Consider the following 18,853-nt stretch of genomic DNA (forward strand, 5'->3'; position numbering starts at 1 on the left):
CCCCTTGTTGATCTTCTGTTTCTGTTATTGATTGCGGAATCTGACAAGAGCGGACGGGCAAAATTAGCGCTTAAACTGATTCCGAGTTCTTGCGTAGGCCTGGGAGAAGCAAAAACTCGAATTCCTGATGAGGGTCCGTAGGACAGGGAGGTCGAAAGGAACGAGATTACAAAATCCAATCCCTGACAATTCCCTGCCCAAACCATTTAAGGACAAGGGGTAAACTGAGGCAAGCAGAACAACAAGACGATTGCTTTTCCTACAGTCCCAGGAATGCAGGCGCTGTCAGATATGCAATACCCGAACCTCCTAGAATTCTTCCCCACGCCCCCTGCTCCGCCCCCGTCCCCCCCTCCCCCCGTAATGCGGGTCGGAGGAGGAGACGCAAGTTCTGGCGCGGGCGGGGACGACTAGAATTTATCACTTCCAGCAAGTGCCGGAGCTCGGCCCCGCAGCGCAGAGGCTGCGGTGCGGGTGGTCGCGGGAGCTGGCCCTGCGGGGACCCCGGGGGGGAGGGGGAGCCGTAAAGCCCCCGTCGAGGCCGTCGCTGCGGGGCCTCCCCTCCCCCCCGGGCGAACGCCATGCGGGGGGGCTCCGCCGACGCCGAGCGGCGACAGCGCTGGGGTCGCCTGTTCGAGGAGCTGGACAGCAACAAGGACGGCCGCGTGGACGTGCACGAGTTGCGCCAAGGGCTGGCCAGGCTGGGAGGGGGCGATCCCGACCGTGCACAGCAGGTATCACGGGCAGCGACCACCGCTGCAGGGCCCGCCCGAGCCAGAACCCATGCCCCTGAATGCTGCGGCTGCAGCTGCCCCACGCTACCTGTTGGCTGGCTGGACCCACCACCTCTGTCACCTCCCTTCCCCCTGCCCACACGCATCTGGCCTAACGACGCCTCGTGACAAAACTGTCAAGGCCCCGGGCCTGCAGTGCCTGCGGCTGCCAGGACCCAGTGACACCCCCCCACCCCAGGGCTGTGGGGTATCTGCTGGAGAATGGACCGTAGAGCCGGGAGGCTTCCCAGTCCACTGCACGGAGACACACCCTCCGCTGCTCTCCGCACGATCCGAAGGGTGACCCGCTCCACCTTCAGTGAACACAACTTCCCCAACCTGCTGGGGCACCCACTGAGCCCCCAGCCAGCTACCCTAGTCTCCTATTTACATTTCCCGCCGGCGCTTTCCGGGACCTGGCTGGTGGCCCCAGGTTGTTCCAGCCAGAGATTCAGTCCCGTCTGCCTCCACTGGGGTCCGACCTACCTACGAAGGAACTTGGGTGCAGCTCAGTGGTAAAGCACTTTCCTAGCATTTGCAAAGGTCCTAGGTTCCAGCCCAGGTATGGGAGGTGGCCGTGAGAGACAGAGAGAGGCAGGAACGGGCCCTTCCTCCGTGTGTCACAGGTGCCCCTCACACCTGAGCCCCTGGATGTCCCTAAAACAGACCTGTTGCATCCTTGTTGACCTTGATTCTAAGGTCTCCCTTTTCCAATGGGAATATAGAGGCTCCATGGCTATTGGCTTTGATCTGTTGGGCCCTGTATGAATCAGGACTGTTTCTAACAGGACACCCCACCCCCACCCCAAGACTGCCAAGGAGACAGGCTTTATAAGAAAAAGCTATGTGGGCAGGTCTAGGAGGCGAGCTGGTGCAGGAGAATCAGAGTTCAAGGTCATTCTCTAATATGGAGAGAATGAGGCTAGCCTGGGCTATGTGAGAGAGACCCTGTCTAAAAACAAAAGTATGCCCCAAGTTGCCATTTGGCAGTTCTATGACCTTGAACCACTTCTGTGACTTGGAGACGTCTCAGTCTGCCTACCAGGAAAACTGGGCAGCAAGCAAACACTTACTGTGGCTTGGGATATCTTGCTGAAAAGTGGGTTGAATGAGGGGCAGGGGTGATGGCCCCTGTCTCCCTTCTTTGAGGTACTCGGGCTTCGGGTTCCTGAGGCATGAGGCATATTGTAACACAGGTGGCCTCACGAGCGCATGTGTGCACGCGAGCACGCGCGCGCGCGCGCGCGCACACACACACACACACACACACACACACACACACACACACACACACACACACGCAGTCTGCTGAGTCCCTGTGTCCCCCTTTTTCTCTTCTAGGGCATCTCCTCTGAGAGGGACACTGATCCAGATGGTGGCCTCAGCCTGGAGGAATTCACCCGCTACCTGCAGGAACGTGAGCAGCGCCTTCTGCTCATGTTTCACAGTCTTGACCGGAACCAGGATGGTGAGATGGGCTCCAGACTGGGGGATGGGCAGATGGGTTAGAACCCGAAGTGCTCGGGAAAAGGGGAGGGCTGCTTCTGACTCATGGGCTATTTCTGGAGTTCTCAGCCCCAACTAGGTGATCTGAGCCCAAACTGGTCCATCCCACCTCCTGTTCCCTGTCTCTGCCCTCAGATGTTTCTTTTTGGACAGTATCATAGCTCCAGGGACTCCAGCTATGATCCTTGACCAAGTGTCACCTAGTATCCTTAAGGTTGGAGAGATGGCTCAGGGGGTAAAGTGCTTGCCACCAAACCACAAGGTCCTGAATTCAATCCCTAGAGCCTGTGTTGGGGAGGGGGGAACTGAAAAATGAATAAATAAGCAAATATTGCTTTAGTCTCTTCTAGTATAAGGACCTCTGTAATCACCCCTGAACTCATTCACTCCTGATAATGGAGGACTCTGCAATACTTACTGCCCAGTTCCAACTCTGAGAAGTGTAAAAGCCCCTCCCCCAACCTGTGTAAAAGCCCCTCCCCCAAGGCTGAGGGGCTGATTCAGTCAGTAAAGTGCCTACTGTGCAAACACAGGGACGTGGGTTCAATCCCCAGCACCCAAATTAAGCAGGGTGGGGTGGTGCCCACCTGTGACCCCAGCACTGGTGAGGCAGAGACAGGAGGATCTTGGGGCTCACTGTCAAGCTGGCCTAGCTGAGTCAGTGAACTCCAGATTCGGTGAGAGACCTTGTCTCAAAAGGAATATGAAGAGAGACTGAGGAAAACACAACCATTGACCTCTGACCTACACACACACACACACACACACACACACACACACACACACACACACACACACGGGCTTCTGGATCCCCCTGGTCCAGTCTTTGGGGTACCCCTTCCCAGGTCACATCGATGTCTCCGAGATTCAGCAGAGCTTCCGAGCACTGGGCATCTCCATCTCTCTGGAGCAGGCAGAGAAAATCCTACACAGGTGAGTTACTGGAGTTTCAGGCCCTTGGAGACCCATCAGCACCCCCACCCCCATGCCTACCCTGCCAGACAGTTCTGTCCTCTGAACCCCAGACCTGGTTGCAGGGCAGAGATGAGAAGTTGGACTTTGGAGTCAAACAGGTCTTAGGCCACTGGACTGAAGTCCCTGTCTAGTCCTGAAAAGGGCTGGTAGGTACTACAGCTACCCACATAGGGTTGGTCTGAAGGATTTACACAGGCAAGCCAGCCAGTCAGTGTGATTAGATCATACCTGGGGCCTGAACCTGTCATCCCAGCACTTAAGAGGCCAAAGAAGGAGGATTGCCGTGAGTCTGAGGCCAACTTAGACTTCAGAATGAGACTTCCCTTAAAAATACTCCCAAAAAGTCATGCATGTGGAGCTGGCAAGATGGCTCAGTGCTTGCCCCTCAAGGGCAAGGGTGCTTGCCCCTCAAGCTTGCTGGGAATAGTTGGATCCCCAGTACCCACGTGGGGGAAGGAGAGAATCAACCCAGCAAGTTGTTCTTGACGTCTACATGCAAGCCATGGTACATGTGAGCACACACTCGCACATACACACCCCACACGTGTGCTTGTGTGTGCATGCACACACACAATAAATGTGTTTTTAAAAGTTACATAAGGGGCTGGAAAGATGGCTCAGTGGTTAAGAGCAATGACTTCTCTTCTGGAGGACCTAGGTTCAATTCCCAGCACCCACACAATGGCTCACAGCTGTATGTAGCTCCAGTTCCAGGACACCCTCACACAAACATACATGCAGGCAAAACACCAATGCATATTTAAAAAATTAAAATAAATAAATTTTTAGGTCAGACACAGAAGTATAGTCCTACCATCCAGCATTAAGGCATATGAGACAGGATTGCTATGAGATCCAAGCCAGCCTAGTCTATTGTGTAAAAGTCTGACTCAATGAAACAGGGCTGGCTGGAGAAATGGATGGCTCAGTAGTTAAGAATATGAATTATTCTTCTAGCAGAGTTTGATTCCCAGCACCCAAGTCAGGTGACTCACAACCACCTGCAACTATGCTTCAGGACACACACACACACACACACACACACACACACACACACACACACACACAATTTAAAATAAATAATTTTTTTAAAGATTTTTTTTTGGTTGTTGTTTGTTTCTTCAAAACAGGGTTTCTCTGTGTAGCTTTGGAGCCTATCCTGGCACTCGCTCTGGAGACCAGGCTGGCCTCGAACTCACAGAGATCCGCCTGCCTCTGCCTCCCGGCTTTTTTTTTTTTTTTAAGTTTTAAAACTCTTAGCTGGGCGGTGGTGGCACACGCCTTTAATCCCAGCACTCAGGAGGCAGAGGCAGACGGATCTCTGTGAGTTGGAGAGCAGCCTGGTCTACAAAGCTACACAGAGAAACCCTGTCTCAAAAACAAACAAACAAAAAAGGTTTTAAAAAACTCTTTAGCCAGGTGGCACATGGCTGTCATATCAGCACTCAAAAAGCTAAGGCAGAAGGATTTCCAGAAGTTTAAGGCCAGACTGATAAGACCCTGTATAAAAAAAAATGTAAGCATGGAGTATTGTTCCTAGCCTCAGGTACTCAGGCAGGAGGATTACTGTAAAGTCCATGCCAGCCTGGACCCCATTTCAAACAAGTAAACCAGTGAGAGGCAATGCACTCTGTGCTCCCCAAATCCATGAAGACTAGCAGCACCCACACTCGCCAGCCCAGGCACTGAGCCTGTGCCCACCCCATTTCTAGCATGGACCGCGATGGCACCATGACCATTGATTGGCAGGAATGGCGAGACCATTTTCTGCTGCACTCTCTGGAGAATGTGGAGGATGTCCTGTATTTCTGGAAGCATTCTACGGTAAGTTGGAGGCTGTCTATAGGGGTGGAGGTTAGCTCCAGCTTCCCTGGGACTCATAAGGACTGGGCCAGGACGCTAGAGGTATCATCAGCATCTGGGGACTCATGACCCTAATCCGGAGCCTGATGACCCTAATGGACTCCTCTGTTATCTTCTCAGAGCCCTTTGTTCTTGCTCAGACTCCAGGGGCAGTTGGTAGGAATTTGGCAGATTTGGGGGAAGAAAAATCCACCCAGTGATGTTCCCACGATGGATCCACACAATGGCCAGCTGCCGGTGCTCGTCGCCTGCACCTGAGGGGGGAAGACGTAGCAGGCAGACACTGTGCAGGAGGATCCAGAGGAGTCCACTGGGTGTGGGGAGGGAGACCAGCTCTTGCACCAAAATGGGGATCACCAAGGATCTGTGGGTGTGGGATCCATCTGTGGGATCTAACAGGATCCTCATCGCATTTGCTTGTCCTGGGGAGATGTAGACAAGCATCTATTTTTTCACCCCAGGTAGGGTGACAACAGATCAAAGGAAGGATTCAACCAAGGTCTGATTTGGTAGGCTCATGGGTTTCTTGAGCTTCATTGCAGAGCACAGGGTCACATACAGGACCCGGGTGACTCCCAAACAGCTGCACCACTGCTGAGTCCCACCCCATGATGGACGGTGACCCCATGGAAGCTATACCATGGAGTCTTTCAATTAGCCTTCTGCTTCCTATATAGTTAGGGATACCCAGGATTCCTTGCAGCTGAGGTGGGACAGTGAGTGGACTTCCTGGGAGGTCCTGTGACTGTGCCCTCCATACTAGGGGGTGCAATAGTTCCATTGTCATAGACCCAGTTATCACCAGATTGCTCTGCTCAGTTCGTTGCCATGGCTACTAGGCCAAGGTAATCGCTGCCTTAAAATGACATCAGGGTAATGATGTCAGTCTGAGACATCATACTGCATACTGCAATCCTCTTGGGAGATCCAGAGATATCCACCCCCAAAGATACACAGTTTGGGAAGCCTGTGGCTGGACTCTAAGAGGTGGAGCATTCCTCAGGGAGGACTCCTTGGAAAGGACTTCTAGGGAAATTTTTTGGTAAAGACTCTTGGGGAAGGAATCCTGGGGAAAGACTCTTGGGGGAGGACTCCTAGAGGAGGACTCTCAAGGTAAGGAGTGCTTATGGGAACACTTCTAGGAGAGGCCTCCCCATGATGACTGTGAGAGCAGATCCTTTGACAGGATCCAGTGAATCTTTTGGTGGGATCAGTGGATCCTATGGTAGGATCTGATAGATTTATCAGTAGGATTCAGTAGATTCTTTGGTGGGACTCACTGGATCTTTTGGTAAGAATCAGTAGCTCCTTTGGTGAGATCAGGGCATCCCCAGGTGAATTTCAGTGGCCCCTTTCTTTTTTTTTTTTTTTTTTTTTTTTTTTTGGTTTTTTCGAGACAGGGTTTCTCTGTGTAGCTTTGGAGCCTATCCTGGCACTCGCTCTGGAGACCAGGCTGGCCTTGAATTCACAGAGATCCGCCTGCCTCTGCCTCCCAAGTGCTGGGATTAAAGGCGTGTGCCACCAACGCCCGCCCCCTTTCTTTTTCTTTTCTTTTTTTTTTTTTGTTTTGTTTTTCAAGACAGAGTTTCTCTGTGTACCCATGGCTGTCCTGAAACTCACTCTGTAGATCACAGAGATCCACTTGCCTCTGCTTCTCGAGTGCTGGGACTAAAGGCATATGCCACCACTGCCTTGCTAGTGGCCCCTTTCTTGAGAGTCAGTGGATTCTTTTTTTTTAACAATTACTTATTTTGTGCCAGGGGGCTCATGTGTGAAGATAAGAAGACAACCTGGGGAAGTCTGCTTTCTCCTTCAATCTTATGGGTCCCAGATATTGAACTCAAGTCTTCAGACTTGGCTACACATACCTTGATCTAATGAGCCCTCTCATAGACCCCTGGGTGGACTCTTTTGTGGGTCTCAGTGGACTGAATTATTATTTGGGGGACTTAATGGATCCTTTAGCAGTGGTTCTCAACTCGTGGGCCACACCCCTTTGGGACCGATAGACCCTTTCACAGTGGTAGCCTAAGGCCATTCAGAAAACACAGATAATTAGTTGCAATTCATAACAGTAACAAAATTACAGTTAGGAAGTAGCAACAAAAATAACTTTATAGTTGGGGGTCACCACAACATGAGGAACTTTATTAAAAGGTCGCAGCATTAGGAAGGTTAGGAACCACTGCTTTAGCGGAACTCTGTAGATCTCCCAGAGGAATTCTAGGATATCTAAGAGGAATTGCTGATTGGATGGCACATGGTGGGATCCAAAGGCGTCTGTTGGGCTCTCCAAAGGTCCTTTGGTGGACTCTGGGGTGTTCTGTATTTCATAGAGTAGTCTTCCCCACTTAGGACCCAGGTACATCCCCTCACCTCCACTGGGACATGACACCTGCAGCCCCCATCCTCAGGTCCTGGACATTGGCGAATGCCTGACGGTGCCGGATGAGTTCTCCAAGCAGGAAAAACTTACAGGCATGTGGTGGAAGCAGCTGGTAGCTGGCGCAGTGGCAGGTGCTGTGTCACGGACAGGCACGGCTCCTCTGGACCGTCTCAAGGTCTTCATGCAGGTGAGAGGACCTAAAGGGACTCACCACATTATCTAGGTCCCAGACCTAGGAGGGCATCGCAAGGCCAACTTCTCTCCCCACTCAGGTCCATGCCTCCAAGTCCAACCGGCTCAACATCCTAGGGGGCCTGCGGAACATGGTTCAAGAAGGGGGCATCTTGTCCCTCTGGCGAGGCAATGGCATCAATGTGCTCAAGATCGCCCCTGAGTCGGCCATCAAGTTCATGGCTTACGAACAGGTAGGTCCAGGAGAGAGTGCATTCAGCCTTGGGAAGCAGAAACTAAATACAAGGGCTCAAGGGGTTGGCTTATCACGCCCCCTACTGGCCAGTTCCGTGCCAGCTGGAGAACAGTGGAATGCATGGATAGCTCAATAATCCCCAAGGTTCCTATGCACCCACACCACCCCATGTTCCACCCTCAGATCAAACGGGCCATCCGGGGGCAGCAAGAAACACTGCACGTTCAGGAGCGCTTCGTGGCTGGCTCCCTGGCTGGGGCCACAGCTCAAACCATCATATACCCCATGGAGGTGAGAAGGAAGGGACCCAGGAAGGTCCAGCATGGGAGGGAGGGGCCTGCCGTACTGCTTCATTCCCCACTCTGCACTGCGTGTGGAGCTAACTGTAACCCTAACTACCTGACTTGGGGCCAGGAGCCGTTTCCTGTCTAGGTTGTCTGGGTATCTCAATTTGAGATACAACTTCTAGGGACTTGATAGTCATAGTAACCGGCCATTTATGCCTGCCAAGTGCGAGGATGGCAGATATGAGCCACCACACCTAGTTTCTGTGGTGCTGGGGATGGAAACCTTGCCTTTGTTTACATAAGTGGGCAGTCTACCTACTCAACCCCAGCTAAGTCCTCAAGACATCTGCTTTCAGGAGTAGCCACATCTAGGGGGCGCCACTCCTGGGTATGATAATTTTTGGAAGCAGTTTTTCAAGGGCTTGACAGAGTTCTCACCCAGGTACTGAAGACAAGGCTGACTCTGCGCAGAACCGGCCAGTACAAGGGGCTCCTGGACTGTGCAAGGCGGATCCTGGAGCGTGAAGGGCCTCGCGCCTTCTACCGTGGCTACCTGCCTAACGTGCTGGGCATCATCCCCTATGCTGGAATTGACCTAGCCGTCTACGAGGTCTGTGGGTAACTACCAGCCCGCCCGCCTGCCCTCCCTCCCTCATTCTGGGATCTGGCCTAGGACACCCCTTGCTAATCTAGTAGACTAAGAAGGACAATCGTGAACTTGAAAATTGTGGTGGGCCTTGGAACCCTGGAGAGTCCGTTCAGACATCATAACTACCTTCTATCTCTCAACAATGTGAAAACCTTGTTTCCAGTCCACATGGTGGCCAACACCTGCCACCCTGGGACTCGGAGGGCTGAGGTAGGAGGGTCTGGAGTTCAAGGCTGTCCTGAACTACATAGTCAGTTTCAAGACAGCCTAGTTATGTGAAAAGACCCTGTCTTGAAAAACAAAATTTAAGCTGGGCCTGGTGGCTCACGCCTTTAAACCCAACACTCAGGTGGCAGAAGAAAGCAGATCTCTGTGTGTTCGAGGCCAACCCTGTCTACAGAGTTAGTTCCAGGACAGCCAGGGCTACACAGAGAAACCCTGTCTTAAAAAAAAAGAGAGAGAGGGGAGGGGTCTGGAGTGATGGCTCAGTGGTTAAGAGTATCAGTTGCTCTTCCAGAGTACCCAGGGTTCAATTCCCAGCACACATATGGCAGCTAACAATTGTCTGTAACTCCAAGACATACATGCAAACAAAACACCAATACACATAAAATAAAAATAAATAAATTATTAAAAAAGAAAGAAAAATAAGAACAATAATTAAAAGAAACCAACAACAATCAAATAGGAAAACAGGGCTAAAGAGATGGCTCAGCCATTAAGAAGGTTTGCTGCACGGGCATTGATTGTCACATGCCTTTAATCCCAGCACCCGGAAGGCAGAAGCAGGCAGATCTCTGTGAGTTCAAGGCCAACCTGGTCTACAGAGCAAGTTCCAAGACAGGCTCCAAAGCAACCAAAAAAGAAAAAAAGGAGGGGCTGAAGAAATGGCTCAGTGGTTAAGACTACTGGCTGCTCTTCCAGAGGACCCAAGTTCAATTCCCAGCACCCATATGGCAGCTCACAGCTGTCTGTAACTCCAGGTCCAGCAGATCTGGCATCCTCACACAGACATATACGCAGGCAAAACATCAGTGCACATAAAATAAAAATAAATTATTAAAAGAAAAAACAAGGGGAAAAAAAAGAGTGTTTGCCACTTTGGCAGAGGTCCTGAGTTCAGTTCCCAACACCCTCATCAGGTCTAAGAGTGCCCTATAAATCCAGCTACAGGGAATCCAACTCCCTCTTCTGGTCTCCAAAAGCACTGCACTCTTGTGGTGCACACACACTCATACAGGCACACACATGCACACATAAATAAAAAAATAAATAAATCTTTTCAAAAATTTAAAAAGGCCACTTTTAGCTAGGCATGGAGACTGGTACTTGCCATACAACACTATGAATGCTGGTGCAGGAGGATTACCACAACAACATGGCCTGGTGGTGCATACCTTTAATCCCATGGGTTAGGAGGCAGAGGCAGGAGGTCAGCCTGGGTCACAAAGTGAGGTCCTTTCTCAAAACAATAATAATAGTAGAACAATTTCCCCCCTAGGGTGCTGAAGATGAAATCTGGGGGTTCATTCTTGCCTTCTTGGAGTTATAGAAGGTTTAGCTTTGTAGAAATTGGGGCACCTCAGCTTTTAAGAACACAAACACGGCACAAAACAAGCCTCAGATGCCCATCATCCCCAAAGCATGTGTAGGTTCTAGTCTGCCCTAAAGAACAGCACATTCTCTTCCTTCTTTCCTGCCTGCCTTCCATTATTTTTCAATTATTTGTTATTTTCAAATTTTATTATGTGAGTGTTTGCCTGCCTGCACACTGCATGTGGTACACATGGAAGCCAGAAGAGGGCGACAGATCACCTGTAACTGTGTGTGTGCTGGATATTAAAACTGGATCCAAGCTAGGCATTGGTGGCACAGGCTTTTAGTCCCAGCACTAGGGAGGCAGAGGCAGGCGGATCTCTGTGAGTTCGTGACCAGCCAGGTCTACAAGAGCTAGTTCCAGGACAACCTCCAAAGCCACAGAGAAATCCTGTCTCAAAAAAAACAAAATAAAACAGCTGGATCCTCTGCAAGAGTAGCCAGTACTCTTCACCACTGGACTATCTCTCCAGTCTCCCCTTTCTTTTCCTTTTTCCTTAAGACAGGGTCTTATGTAGCCTTTGTTGGCCTCAAACTTGCTAGGTAGTGCTTGAACTTCTGACCCTCCTGACTCTACCCCTGAATGCAAGGATGGCAGGTCTACACTACCAGGCCAAGTTAATGCAGTGCTGGTTGGAACCCAGGGCTTCGTGTGTGTTAGGTCAGTGTTCTACTGACTGAAATGCAGCTCTCTTTGTTTTAAAGATGGGGCTTACTATGCATCCCATGTTGTTCTGAACTCATGGCAATCCCCCTGCCTCAGCCTCCTGAGTACTAACATTACAAGGCAGGTACCACAATCTCTCTCTCTCTCTCTTCTCTCTCTCTCTCTCTCTCTCTCTCTCTCTCTCTCTCTCTCTCTGTGTGTGTGTGTGTGTGTGTGTGGTGTGTGTGGTGTGTGTGGTGTATGTGTGTGAGAGTGTATATGTGAGGGCCAAAAGACAACCTCAGATGTCATTTTTCTGGTACTGTCCACCGTATATTTTGAATGGGATCTCTTCCTGGGACCTGGGGGCTCATCCAGGAGGCTAGTGAGGTTCACCAGTGAGCCCAAATATCTCTGCCTCTCCCCAACAGTATGGTTACAGGCATATACAACCATGCCTGACCCTTGACATGGGTAGTAGGGATCAAACTCAGGCTGCCATGCTTTCTTTCTGTCTGTCTTTCTTTCTTTCTTTCTTTCTTTTTTTTTTTTGAGACAGGGTTTCTCTGTGTAACATTCCTGGCTGTCCTGGAACTCACTTGGACCAGGCTGGCCTCGAACTCACAGAGATCCACCTGCCTCTGCCTCCCGAGTGCTGGGATTAAAGGCGTGTGCCACCAACGCCAGGCTGCTGCCTTGCTTTCATGGCAAGAAGTTTGCCAACTGAACCATCTCCCTAGCCCAGAACAGCTCTTTATTTTACATTTATATTTCTCTGTGTGTGTCCATGTGCTTCATCATCAGGCTGGGTTGCAAGTACCTTTATCCACTGAGCCATCTTACTAGCCTGTAACAGCTCTTTTTTTGTTTTGTGTTTTGAAACAGGGTTTCTCTGTGTAGCTTTGTAGACCAGGCTGGCCTCGAACTCACAGAGATCCTCCTGCCTCTGCCTCCCGAGTGCAGGGACTAAAGGCGTGTGCCACCAACGCCTGTAACAGCTCTTAATAACTCATTGAGCTTATATTTTCAGCACCGGCATAGTGGTTCCCAATCATCTGTAACTCCAGTCCCAGGGGATCAGATGCCTTCTTCTAGCCCCCATAGGGGACCCAACACTCTCACCCAGACATGTTTTGAAGGCAAAACATCGATGCATACAAAACAAAAATAAAATTTAAAAAACCCAAAATGAGGACTGGAGAGATGGCTCAGCGGTTAAGAGCACTGACTGTTCTTCCAGAGGTCCTGAGTTCAATTCCTGGCAACTACATGGTGGCTCACAACCACTTTGAATGAGATCAGGTGCCCTCTGCTGGCATGCAGGCAGAAGACTGTATACAAAATAAATAAATAAAATCTTAAAAAAAAAAAAAAAGGTTTAAAAGAAAAAACCCAAAATGAAGCTGGGTGGTGGTGGCACACACCTTTAATCCCAGCACTCAGAAGGCAGAGAGACAGGGGATTCTCTGAGCTCAAGGCCACTCTGGTTTATAGAGTGAGTTCTAGAACAGCCAGGACTACACAGAGAAAACCTGTCTCAAAAAAACAAACAAACAAAAACAGAACCAGGCAGTAAGTAGTGGCACATGCCTTTGATCCCAACGCTGGGAAGGCACAGACAGGTGGATCTTTGTGAGTTCCAGGCCAGCCTGGTCCACCAAGTGAGTTCCAGGCCAGCCTGGAATGTTACACAGAGAAACCCTGTCTCAAAAAAAAAGAAAAACAAAAAACAAAAAACCAGAAAGCCAAAACAATCCTCAATCCTGGATGCACAGTCCTTCCCAATGTGCAGTGTCACTGTGGTGAGGTCCCAGGAATGGGGTGCACAGTGTAGCAGGCAAATGGGAAGCGATATAGGAAACTGCTCACAGAAGCCAGGCTGGGTAGCACAAGCCTGCCATACAGGTCTGAGGTGGCTGAGAAGATGACAACTTCAAAGTCAGTATGGACTACAGATGAAGCTCCTGTCCCAAATGAAAAAGCTTTAAGGGCAAGGGATGTAGCTCAAGTAGTGGCCATTAGAATTCCCCAGCAATGGTTAAGAGCACTGCTTCTCTTTCAGAAGATCCAGGTTAAATTCCAGCATGGCAGCTCGCAACTGTCTGTAACTCCTATTTCAGGGGATCTGACACCTTCAGACAGACAGTCACGCAGGCAAAATACCAATGTATATAAAATAAAAGTAAATAATTTTTAAAAAATACCCCAGTGAGGGGCTTAGGGCATGGTCGGGATGGAGTCCTGCCTAGAGTTCCCCAGTGAAGGATTGGGGGTGTGATCAGGGGTAGAGCCCGGCCTAGAATTCCCCAGTCCTAACCTGGCACTGACCCAGTGGAGAAGGCAAGCTGAATCACCTTATTTAGTGCCGGCAACCATGGTATATAGAGCTAGAAACAAGGTCTTTGACACCAAGGTCTTCCCGTTTGCAACATTGAACCCACCTGCTCCTTTCTCTTCCAGACCCTGAAGAATCACTGGCTCCAGCAGTACAGCCGCGAATCAGCAAATCCAGGCATTCTTGTGCTCCTGGCCTGCGGCACCATCTCCAGCACCTGTGGCCAGATTGCCAGTTACCCTCTGGCACTGGTCCGGACCCGAATGCAGGCCCAAGGTGAGAGGCCTGGGCAGGAGCTGGGGTAGGAAAGCCTGCCATTTGGGTTCCACCTGATGTCATCTAAGTCCACGTAGGTAGAGTCTATGGGTTTGGGTGGCCTCCGTAAATCTTTCTTCTTGTCTGGGCTTCAGTTTACCCATGAGTGATGCTAAAGAGGGGCTCTTTCACCTGAGAGTTCAGTGGCATCAGCTTCAGGAAAGTACTGCAGACAACACTGTGGCATTTCTGGGCCTGCCAGTAACCTGAGCTGCTATTCAAAGCTAGGTGAAAACAAGGGAGTGAGGGATGCTGGGAATAGAAGTAAGCCAAAGTCAAGGAAGGACAGTGTTATTCTTTCTTTCTTATTATTTATTTAATGGGACAGGGTCTAACTGTGTACCCCTGGCTGGCCTGGAACTCACAGAAATTTGCCACTGGCCTCCTAAAGGTGTTCACTTCTATACCCAGCCTGAAGGACTAGTTACTGTGTTTCGTTTTTATTTCAAGGTGGCTTTTTTTAAGATTTTTTTTTATTTCCGTGCATGTGCATGCATGTGTATGGGTGACTGAGACAGCCACACAGACCCATCAGACTCCCTGGGAGCTAAGAGGTCATTTGTGTGGGTGCCAGAAACTGAACTCTGGTCCTCTGGAAGAGCAGGAAGCTCTCTTTCCCCCTGAGACATTGCATTGATCCAGCCCTTGCGTTTAGTTTAAGACAGAGGATTGCTATGTCCCAGGCTGGTCTGGAACTCAGGACAATCCTCCTGCCTCAGCTTTCCCACTGTTGTTTTTTTTTTTTTCCTCTGTATTTTTCTCCTATGGGTTATTTTCCTGTTCTGTTTTCCCTGAATCTGTTTTTGTGAACCTCAGTATTTGTGTTCCTTAATCTTTGCTGGAGAAATGATCCAAGGATGCGACAGATGCTGTCTACTTGCATGAACTTCATCCCTGAGGGGAGAAAGGTTAATAAATCATTCCACAGTTGAGGGTTGATTTAGGGTTTGAGGAGAGGAGAGGTAGGAACCCAACTTAGGCTGGGGTACCACAGACAGCTCCCCCAAACAGCAGACTTTGGGATGGAAGAGGGAAAGATGAGCAGAAGTCAGCCCCAAAGAGGAGAAAATAAACATTAGGGAAAGGGATTTTTCCTCCTCTTGTCACATACATTCACACATAGGCACTCCCACACACCTAGTTGTACATAATGCTCCCACACAGATGTACATACACACTGTCACACACAGACACACGCTCACATATGCACACACCTGCCATTTCCATTCACCCCCAAATGTGGTCCCTAAGATTGACAGTTCCTAGGTCCTCAGACATCCAGAGTCTTGTGGTAGGGCACACTGTTCCTCTGTCACCTTCTTGCCTCCTTTTGAAATGGCCACCTAGCCCAGCCCTGGGGTGGAGACAGAGGGAAAAATGGGGGGGGGGGGAGTTCTGGTCTTACCAGGCTCTCAACCCCCCCCAACAGCCTCCATCGAAGGTGGCCCACAGGTCTCCATGGTGGGTCTGCTTCGACACATCTTATCCCAGGAGGGTGTATGGGGCCTCTACCGGGGCATTGCCCCCAACTTCATGAAGGTCATTCCAGCCGTGAGCATCTCCTACGTGGTCTACGAGAACATGAAGCAGGCTCTGGGGGTCACATCCAGGTGAGGGACTGGGAACCTATCACCCCAAGATTCCTTCATCTTCACAACGGCGTCCCCCATGCTGACGTCCTCAACCACCGGTGACTAATGGCCTGACCAGTGGATCCTAACCCCCCACCCAGAGCCGCTAGATCCCAGTACTCAAGTCCCAGGTCCTTGGCCTTGTTCCCAACCATTGTACCCCACCCTTCAGCCACTGGATCCTCAACTTCACAACCAGACCCCCAGACCCCAACTGCTGTACCTCACACATCAGCAGTCCGACACTTGAAATGCAGAACTATCCACACACCCTGGCCCTGAACTCTCATCCCAAAGTTCCTTGTCCTGCTCATCTACACCCCAGAACTGCACTGGATCCTGCTTTTCCCTGCCCCACTACTGTGTGCTGGGCCTCTCTATGCAGCAAGAGATGGTCCCAATGCCCCAAGCATGGGGGGGCACACACCCATGGACCCCATAGCCCAGACCTCAGATCCTTGAGGCACCAAACCCTTATGCCACACTGGACCTGAGATTCCCAAACCTGCCTCATAGTCCAGCCACTGGATTCTAGAAGCCGAGAACTCTCAGCCACAGGGTCCTGACAGGGCAATGCCAAGATCCCGGGGCTCTGTCCCTGGATCACTGGATCCCAGATCCCTCACCCCCAAACAATTCATTTACCTTGACTTGGGGTTCCACACCCTCCCGCCTTGACTGCTGGGTCTACGTTTTAAATACTGCCCTCAGTCTCACACCACTGGAGCCCAAGTCCCAAGTCCCATCCCACTAGATTCTGGTTCCTGGAACCACAGGTGTGTGAGCTCCAGGGTGGACCCGAGATGCTACCACTGTTAAATCCCAGATCCCAGATTTCCTCAACTCCTTCTATGGATACCATCCATAGAAGGCTAAGCTCTCCCAGACACTACCAGGTTCCAAACCCTTTGCTCCTGCACCCCAAATTTTCAGACCAGCCCCTAAGTCTGGATCCCAACAGCCCAGTGGCAGCATCTCAGATCCCACAGGCATCCCAGATAATCTGGAGCTGATTCCCACTGCATGAAACCACACTATCAGGGATCCTTCTGGAAGCTCGAACCCCAGACCAGTGGCTCCCCACCAGGCAGTAAGGGATGGGATGCCCCACACCACACCCCATCTGAATGCTGGCTCTCCCCTTAGCTAGGACACACCTCCCCTCCCCTACCCAGGGGGAGTCACTCCCCCAAATCACCTCCCACTCTGCAATGTCTTCCACACCCCTGCCCACCTTCCAGGCTAGTAACTTCCAGAGCCCAGGTCCCTCTGGAAGGGTCTGGTCTGCTTGTTCATGGCGGGCAGCTGCCAGGTGAAGCCAAGGGACACAGCCAAGGGGACCTTCTGCATCCCAGCACTGCCAGCCCTGTTCGGGCCTCAGAAAGTCACAATTAAGGACCAAGACACAGCATCCTTCCTGAAACCCAGCATCCAGTATGCAAAATTAAGCATCCCCAGACTGACTCGGGGTCTATTTTTCTACCAGACAGAACAAAGTTCCTTGGCTCCCCACCACATTCCCATACTCTCCACACTTCAATGTTGGGTTCTGAGCTTAGGAAAATTGGGGTGCCCTGCTTGACTCCCCAGTCTTTGGGGACCCCACTAAAGGACTGTGAAAGGGGAACTGGGATGTTGAGGGGCAGGAGGACCCTACCATGGCTCCCACCTCTCCCTCCATCCAGCCCATGCCAAGTCCCACCTCCCTGCCTGTGTGTGTCATTTCAAGGGAAAAGAGAATAAATTTTCTAAGCTCTTTCATTGTTGCTTTTTTATTTTTTGATTAAATGTGTTTGTTTGAGGGAGGGACAAGTCAAAGGAGAACTTGTGGGAGTCTGCCCTCTCCTTCCACCATGTGGGTCCTGAAGATCAAACCCCGAGTTCAGGCTTGGGGGCGAGCGCCTTGGTTGACCCTATTGCAGTTTTGTGACTTTTAAAAAAGTTATGGAAAGGGGTGTGTGGAACAGCATTGACATACGCCCAAGGAGGAGAGATGAGACATGGTCTCTCCCTCTCCCCCGCCTCTCTCCTTACTTCATTTATCTCTCTCCCCTACCTCTATCCTCTCTTCCCTTTACCTTACCCCCTGCCTGCCTGCCTTCTCTCACTTCCTCCCTCTGCCCTCCCTCCCTCCCTCCTCTTTCCTCTTCTCCAAGAGACTGGAGCCTCAGTTTCCATTCCATTTATAAATAGCAAGCAGGCTGGAGAGATGGCTCACTGTCAGGAGCTCATACTGCTCCTGGAGAGGACCTGAGGTGCAGTCTCAACACCCACATGGCGACTCACAATCACCAGGAGCTACAACAACTCCAGGATCCGACACCCCCTTCTGGCCTCTGAAGATGCTGCACCTACATGCACACACGCTGAGTGAGGCCCTTGCTGTACAAGCCTAACTGCCTGAATCTGATCCCTGGGACTCCCATGCAAGTGGAAGGAGAGAGTGGAGTCCACAGAGCTGTCATCTGAGCTCTGCACATGCACCATAATAGACACGCACACCAAAATAATACATTTTGAAGATTTGATTTGTGTTGTGTGTATCTAATATGTGTGTGAGACAGCCAGAGGCCTCAGATTCCCTGCAGCTAGAGTTGCAGTGGTTTTGAGCCACCTACCATGGGTGCTGTGAACTAAACCAAGGTCCTTTGTGAGAGCAGTATGCACTCTTAACCACTGAACCATCTGAACAGCTCCATAAAGCACACACACATTCGCAGAGAGAGGGGGCTTGGAATCTGGGTACGGTGGCTCACACCTGTCATCTCAGCACTGGGAATGGTGAAGACAAGATCAGGAGTTCAGAATCATTGCTGGCTGGCTACATAGCAAGTTTGAGGTTAGCCTGGGCTACATCAGATCCTGTCTCGCTGATTTCCAACCCCCATCAAAAAAAAAGAATTTTTAATATTCCAAGTAGTGGTGGTGCACACCTTTAGTCTCAGCACTTGGGAGGCAGAGTCAGGCAGATCTTTGTGATTTAGAGACAAGCCTGGTCCCCAGAGCGAGTTCCAGGACAGCCTCCAAATCTACACAGAGAAACCCTGTCTCGAAAACCCACCCCGCAAAGAAAGATTTATTGTCTGAAGATGTGGCAGCACAGAGCTCATTCACTCTCCACCTGCCCATACCAAAGCTATCTCCCTTCAACACTAAATCCATTCTGTTTCCTGCCTTGGGAGATGGAGGCAAGAGGACCGGGAGTTCAAAGTCATCCTCAGCTACTTGGTGAGTTTGGGACAAGCCTGGGCTTCATGCTGCCCTGTCTCAAAACAAAACAAATGAATAATAAATATTCTTTAGACACCATTTAGAGGACCGCACTGGCTCTTCCTGGGCTTCGGGATTAGGATGTGGACACTGTGGGAAGACAAAGGTCAACTGCACTGCCTACCCAGCAGGCCCATGAGCTCACAAGTACTCTTGTGACCTCATCCTCCCTTGCCCCTAAATTCACAAGCCAG

General features: G+C 50.7%; 1 protein-coding gene across 1 annotated transcript; it reads left to right on the forward strand.

Annotated features, from left to right (window-relative positions):
• Positions 1-386: 386 nt before the first annotated feature.
• On the forward strand, positions 387-17,150 carry Slc25a23 (solute carrier family 25 member 23). The gene is made up of 11 exons (XM_035445649.1): positions 387-734; positions 2,115-2,241; positions 3,125-3,212; positions 4,967-5,078; positions 7,532-7,690; positions 7,776-7,928; positions 8,114-8,221; positions 8,660-8,827; positions 13,569-13,719; positions 15,188-15,368; positions 16,631-17,150. The coding sequence occupies exons 1-11, from the start codon at positions 582-584 to the stop codon at positions 16,782-16,784; spliced, it is 1,554 nt and encodes a 517-aa protein (XP_035301540.1). The 5' UTR covers positions 387-581; the 3' UTR covers positions 16,785-17,150.
• Positions 17,151-18,853: the final 1,703 nt, after the last annotated feature.

The sequence above is a fragment of the Cricetulus griseus genome, chromosome 5 (genome assembly GCF_003668045.3).
Source record: "Cricetulus griseus strain 17A/GY chromosome 5, alternate assembly CriGri-PICRH-1.0, whole genome shotgun sequence".
In the NCBI taxonomy this organism is placed as follows: Eukaryota; Metazoa; Chordata; class Mammalia; order Rodentia; family Cricetidae; genus Cricetulus; species Cricetulus griseus.